Source organism: Monoraphidium neglectum (assembly GCF_000611645.1).
Source record: "Monoraphidium neglectum strain SAG 48.87 unplaced genomic scaffold scaffold01828, whole genome shotgun sequence".
Classification (NCBI taxonomy): domain Eukaryota; kingdom Viridiplantae; phylum Chlorophyta; class Chlorophyceae; order Sphaeropleales; family Selenastraceae; genus Monoraphidium; species Monoraphidium neglectum.
In genome coordinates this window covers 1-6168 of record NW_014011800.1, presented here as the reverse complement: position 1 = coordinate 6168, position 6168 = coordinate 1, and the positions used below count along the sequence as shown (strand labels likewise).

Below are 6168 nucleotides of genomic sequence, written 5' to 3'. Positions count from 1 at the left end.
AAACACGAGCGGAGATGTGGTGGGTGGCTGTGATGGCAGGGAGGGGAGGGGGCCGAGAGGATGGGCGGGGGCACGTGCAGGGCGGAGGAGTAGCTGCGGGATACAGCACCGAGCGTTGCAGGCGGTGAAGCCGCTGTGCGCCCGGGCAGCGCTTTTGGCTCGCCGACCAAACCAACTAAAGCAACCTAGTACAAACACAACACACACGCACAAGCATGCGCGAGCAGTTTTCAACTGGTTGAACGAGTCGGATGCTGCACCCTCCTCACCCACCTGGCGTCGTCCTGCCCTCAGGCTCCAGGAATATCTGGTGGCTGGCCTTGTCAGCAAACCGCACAATCTTGTCCTCTATGGAGGGACAATACCTGCGACGAGGGGGCATCAAGCAGAAGCAGGCGCATCATGTCAGGGTCAAGCTTGAAAAGGGGCCGGGCGGCGGCCATTACGTGAATGCAGAGGAAGGGAGGACCGGCGGGAGAGCTGGCCCAAAGTGCAGGGCGGCCCCAGCGCACACGGAGCAGCCCCAGCTGCAGAGCCTGGCGCGACCCCTCGACAGGGCCGGGGCCCATCGGGCTCCCTCAAGCCGCAGGCCGCGCGGGTTTCACCAGTCAGACCCGCGGCACCCAAGATGCGCCTGGTGGCCATCTTCCCCCGAGTGTCACTCCTTCACCCAGAAACAAGGCCAGGCCTCAACCACAAACCCCACACAGCATTCCAGCCGGCAAGACCCCCCTGAACCGCTAATCACAAACCCGTGCCGTCCGCAAAAACCTCATGCCATCAAAACGCCCGCCCACCTCGGCCCCTTGGAATCCACCCAGCCGCCATAGACGGGTGTTTCATGCAGGTTCTCGCGAATCAGCCTGTGCGTCTCCGCCGTGGTGTGCGTCAGGTGGCACGCCATCTGCTCCCTCGGCACGTGCGCCGCGGGGTCGAACGAAAACCACCGGTCCTCCTCGTCCCCCGGCTGCGGCTCGAGCACCGAGAAGTTCACGGTCCGGGAGTCCACGCGCGCGGGGGTGCCGGTCTTGAGCCGGTCTGTCTCGAAGCCGAGGGCCGCGAGCGCCTCCGTCAGCCCCGCGCTCGGCGCCTCCCCCGCGCGGCCGGCGGGCATCGACGCGCGGCCGACCCAGATGCGGCCGTTCATAAACGTGCCCGTGGTCAGCACGACCGCGGGGGCGCGGAAGACTAAACCCCAGTACGTCCTGACGCCGGTGACGTCATCGTTGGCGCCGACCTCCAGCCCGACCGCCATGCCCTCGCGGATCTCGAGGTTGGGGGTCGCCTCGAGCACGCGGCGCATGGTGGCGGAGTATTCGACCTTGTCTGTCTGCGCGCGGAGCGCCCAGACGGCCGGCCCCTTTGACCGGTTGAGCACGCGTTTCTGGAGGTAGCAGCGGTCGGCCATCTTGCCTATCTCGCCGCCGAGCGCGTCGCACTCGTGGACCAGCTGCGACTTGGCGGGGCCGCCGACCGCGGGGTTGCAGGGCTGCCACGCGATCTTGTCGAGGGTGAGAGTCAGCAGCAGCGTGCGCGCGCCGAGGCGCGCCGAAGCGAGCGCGGCCTCGCAGCCGGCGTGGCCGGCGCCGACCACGATGACGTCATACGCCTCGTCGCCGTCGCCGGCCCAGGTGGCGGCGGTGGCGTCGGCGGCGGGCGTCGGGACGCCGGGCGGCGGGGGGGGCGCCGCGGCGGCGGCACCACCGTTTTCCGCAGCGGCGGCGGCGGCGCAGGGGTGCTGCTGGGGTGGGCAAGATGTGCGCGTCGCCACGCAGAGGGGGGGCATGCAAGTGAAAGGATTTTTCGGCGTCTGCGGCGCTGCCATGCACGCAAATGGCGGGCATGCCGTGCGAACTTGCAGCGCTGTGCACCACCGCCACTGCCGCCGCCTCGCGACACAGTTGCCCTCACCTGCAGTCCGCTGCCCGTGCGCCTGCAAGCACCATTGCCCCAATACGATGCTACATCCTGTACAAACGCCCGGCTGGCGCGGGGCCTCCTGGTTCCTGTGGCACCAATGCTGGTGGGGGGCCCGTGGCCCGAGGCGAGCCCAGGACGAGCGCGGAGTGAGTACATTTTGGCACCGTGGTTTGTAAAATTCTATGGCACGTTGTGCTATGACACATCAGATGCGGTGAAAGGTCGGCCTGCAGCAGTACGGGTGAGTGCTACAGTGCAGCGGTGTGTCGCTAGCAGCATGCCCCATATGATGCTCGACCAGTGTAAAATCAATAGCTGGTATATATACGTGCATATACCACCCTGCTCCCCTGTTTGTGATCACGGCGCGCGTGTTTGACCTCGCTGCCAGCCATTATGTCCGACGGCGGCTACGATGATGACTTTGACGACTATGACGAGGACTTTGAGGTGGGCGCCGGGGCATGGCTGCAGATCGCACTCACCCCCGATGCGCGGCGCTCGTTTGCTCACACGCCAGCCGGTGCGCTCCCGCTGGCGCCGCCGGCATGTGGCGGGCGACGGCATGGCCCGATTATGTACATGCGCCCACCTGCAGAGCGAGGAGGAGCCAAGTACTGCCACACAGCAGCGGCCCGTGGCAGCGGCCCCCGTGCAATGGGCGGCGTCGGCGCAGCTGCCTGGTGGCGAGTCCTCACTGCCCCGCTCTGCACAATTGGTAGCGCCTCCTCGTCAGCAGCAGCGACGGCCAGAGCAGGGGCCGGCAGCAGCAGCGCCGGCGGCAGTGGCGACGCCCGGCCTATTCACGTTCGAGCCAGCGCCCGCCGGCCCCAGCGACGCTCAACGGGCGGCGGCGGCGGGGCGCCTGGCGCGCTCGCGCCTTGTGATGCGCCAGGTGCGGCCGAGGGCGACGGAAGAGCGGCGGGTGTGCGGGACGCATGATTTAGAAGCGGGCGCGGAGTTTATGCAACAGTCGGATCCTGAGCTGAGTCATCCCAATAGCCAGCCGTCAGCCTATTTTGTGAACTAATCAGAGGGCTGCAGTCGTGGTACTTCAAGCCACAAGAGCATGGATTCAAACTCATAACGCCACACCCCTGAGCGATGAACGTTAATACCCCACCCCCAACCCAATCAGCCGCCTCCACACACGCAAATATGGAGCAACAAACCTGGGATAATCAATGCAGGTCGAGCTGTCCGAGGCGGCGCTGCCAGATCTCTTCAGATCTGAGCCCCTCTCAAGGCGGGAGCTCATGGCGCGGGGCCAAGGCCCCTTTGCCGCGGCCCGCCTGCGCGCCGCCGCCTGCCAGGCAGGTGCTTTTTTTTCCTCGTATGGCTGCGAGCTTCCGCGGGCTGGACTGGCTTGAAACTGTCCGAAAATGTGCACCACTGTGCCACTTCGCTGGCAGCAGAGCAGGCAATGGTTGAATGCGAAATGCACGCACTCTTTGTAGGGTGTACTGCTCAAAGATTTTCCCCTCCTTTGGGCCGCCAGGCAGGCGTATTGGGGGAGGACGTCCACAACGCGGACTGCCAGTCCGACCCGGCGCCTCCCCAGTCCGATGCCGCCTGCCAGGCGCCGGACTGCGGCGGCGCCAGCGGCGGCGGCGGCGGGGGCGGCGGCCCAGTCAGCTCGCGGCGCGGCGCGGCCGCGGAGGGCGGGCGGCGGAGGGCGCGGAACGCCAGCAGCAGCGGGGCGGTCGCAGCAGCGGCGGCGGCGGCAGCAGCAGCAGCAGCAGCAGCGCAAGGGGGACGGCTCGATGCGTTTCTGGACTGGGCAGGCGCGCAGGTGATGGCCGAGCTCGCGCGCGGGCGGAGAGGGGAGGGGCTGTTTGGCAGCTGGGATGTGGCGGGTGTCGCCGGCGGCGGCGGCCTGCAGGCTAGCAAGCAAGCGGTGCCAGGCGGCGGGGACGACGACAGGGGCCGCCGGGTCAGCGCCGGCAGCGTCGCACTCTCGTGGGCGCCGCTGCTCGCCGGCCGCCGCGCAGTGGCAGCGTGCTTCGCGCCCGCGGCGCGTGCCGGCGGCGGCGCTGCCGGCGCCGCCGGCGCAGCATCAGAGGTGTGCATTGCGTACACACCTGCCGCTACGCGGCGGGGCGCCGCGGGGGCGGCCGGGGCGGCGGTGACGTCGGATCAAAAGCTGTCCAGCAGAGGGCTGCTCGCGATCTGGGACGCGGCAGCCGCGGCCGCGGCTGCAGCCACGACGCAATCTCGAAGCGGCGCGGGCGGTGGCGCGCCCCCGGCGGTGCTCCTGGTCTGCGAGGGCGCGCCCGCCGCGTGCTGCTACGGCGCCGGCAGCTGCGGCGGCGTCGTCGTCGCCGCGACGGGAGACGGCGCCCTGTGCGCCTGGGACCTGGGGGAGCGGCCGCCAGGGCCCAGATCCGCGCGCGGCGGCGATCTGATCGAGTTCGAATTCAAATTGCAGGAGGTGAAGATCTGGGCCCGGCGGCCATCGTTCAGCAGCGAGGCGACCGCGCTGACTGATGCGGTGGCACCAGAGCCGCCGGTGGCCGTGGCGGCGGTCGCGAGCGGCCGCGGCGCCGCCGCTGCTGCTCTCTGCGGCGGCCTCGCGGGCGGCGGCGGCGGCGGCGGCGGCGGCGGCGGCGGCGGCGGCGGCAGCTGCTCGCTTGTGGTGCTGGGCGCGTGGGGGCGGGTCAGCGTATGGTCTGCGCGGCTGCTGGCGGCGGCGGAGGCGGCGGCGGCGGAGGCGCACCCGGGGGTGCGACCGGGTGCGCTGCTGGGCGGGGGGGCAGGGAGGGGGGCAGGCGCCCCGTGGATGGCAAACTTGTCAGGGGACCGGGACGGTGTTTGGCTTTGCAGGGAGGCGCGCGCGTGCGGCCGGCCGCCTTTGTGCCGTTGGACAACCCCACTGCACCACACGCGCGCTGAGCAGCGGCGGCAACAATACAATTGCATGAAACTTGCCCCCCTCCCCTGCAATGCGCGTCGCCGGCCTTTTGCTGCTAAATGTTGTGCCTAATATTGCAACGCGGATGCAGGCAGCCGCCTCATTTTGGTGCGAACCCAAGAGTGCCTTCCCCTCGGCCGCCCGGCCCCACGCGCGCACGGCCCCTCGCCGCCGCTGCCGCCGCCGCCGCCGCCGGCACACGCTGAGGTGGCGGCCACCTGCCTCGCGCTCGTGCCCGGAGAGGGGCAGCAGCTGCTGGCCGGCACGGCGGGCGGCGTCGTACTGCGAGGCGCGCGCGTCGGCGCGCCGCGGGCGCCGCGCGAGTTTTGGCCATGCGAGGCTCGCCCGCCGCTGCGGCAGTGGGAGTTGAACGGTGCCGATGGCGGCGGCACGGCTGGAACGGCGATGGGGCCGTGCGGCGGCGGGCTGGGGGCGGCGGCGGGGGCGTGGGGCGCGGCGGTCACGTGCCTTGCGTCGTGCCCGCTCTGCCCCGAGGCGTTTCTCACGGGTTACAGCGACGGCGCGCTGGCGCTGCACGCGCTGGGGCGCGGCGCGGCGGCGCGGGTGTGGAGGGGCATCGCGGCGGCGCCGCTCGTTTCAGTCAGGTGCGCGACTCTTCGTAATTTTCAGTTCATTTGTTGCAGAATATCTTTCGCCCGCCTGCGCCGACGATTGTCGTCGGCGGCGGCTGTCTGGTGATGCGCTGATCCAGCTGGCCAGCTGGTGGCGTAATCAAAGAGACGGCGGGACGGGAGGGCCGCTGCGCCCTGGCGGCCCCACCTCTGGGAGGTACACAACACACGGTCACACGCAGCTTAGCGCCCCCTTCTTGGGGCACACAGCTAGAGACGAAATCTTGACTGCCCGTCATTGTACAACATCTCTACACACACACGCACACGCACACACACACACAAGTACACACACACACACACACACACACACACACACACACACACAAACCGCGCCCCGCTACCCACGACACCTCGGAGCTGGCCTCTGCCTCCATTTTCCACTTTGAACGCCCTACATCTGATCTGACGGCCAGCAATCGTGCGGCCGCCCTGCAATCCCCAAATCAAAATCCCAACCCAGGTGGTCCCCTGGGCGGGCCTGCGTGGCGCTGTCACTGGACGCGGCCGGGCGCCTGTCTTGCTGGGACTTCAGGCTCAGCACCAAGGGCCCCGTAGCTGCCCTGCAGCTGCCGGGCGCGCCCTGCCGCGGGCTGGAGGTCTCCCCTGCAATGCCCAGCGCCGGCGCCGACGCCGCCGCGGCGCGCGCGGCGCGGCGGGCGGCGTCGCGGGGCGCGCGGCAGGGGGAAGGCGGCGGCGGCGGAG

At 69.5% G+C, this 6168-nt stretch overlaps 2 protein-coding genes across 2 annotated transcripts in view; one reads left to right on the top strand and one right to left on the bottom strand.

The window, feature by feature from the left end:
- Positions 1–1786, bottom strand: part of MNEG_9127 (tRNA uridine 5-carboxymethylaminomethylmodification enzyme mnmG) — a gene marked incomplete at both ends in the record, with an annotated part of 4791 nt that extends 3005 nt beyond the window's left edge. The window contains 2 exons of the mRNA XM_014042401.1: positions 274–365; positions 798–1786. Of these exons, the coding sequence (XP_013897855.1) occupies positions 274–365; positions 798–1786 (1081 nt within the window). The remainder of the gene's footprint in view (positions 1–273; positions 366–797) is intronic.
- Positions 1787–2316: 530 nt separating this feature from the next.
- Positions 2317–5677, top strand: MNEG_9126 (hypothetical protein; the record flags this gene model as incomplete). The annotated part of the gene is made up of 6 exons (XM_014042400.1): positions 2317–2370; positions 2519–2815; positions 3111–3237; positions 3423–4652; positions 4923–5436; positions 5674–5677. The coding sequence occupies 6 exons, from the start codon at positions 2317–2319 to the stop codon at positions 5675–5677; spliced, it is 2226 nt and encodes a 741-aa protein (XP_013897854.1).
- Between the last annotated feature and the right edge of the window lie 491 nt (positions 5678–6168).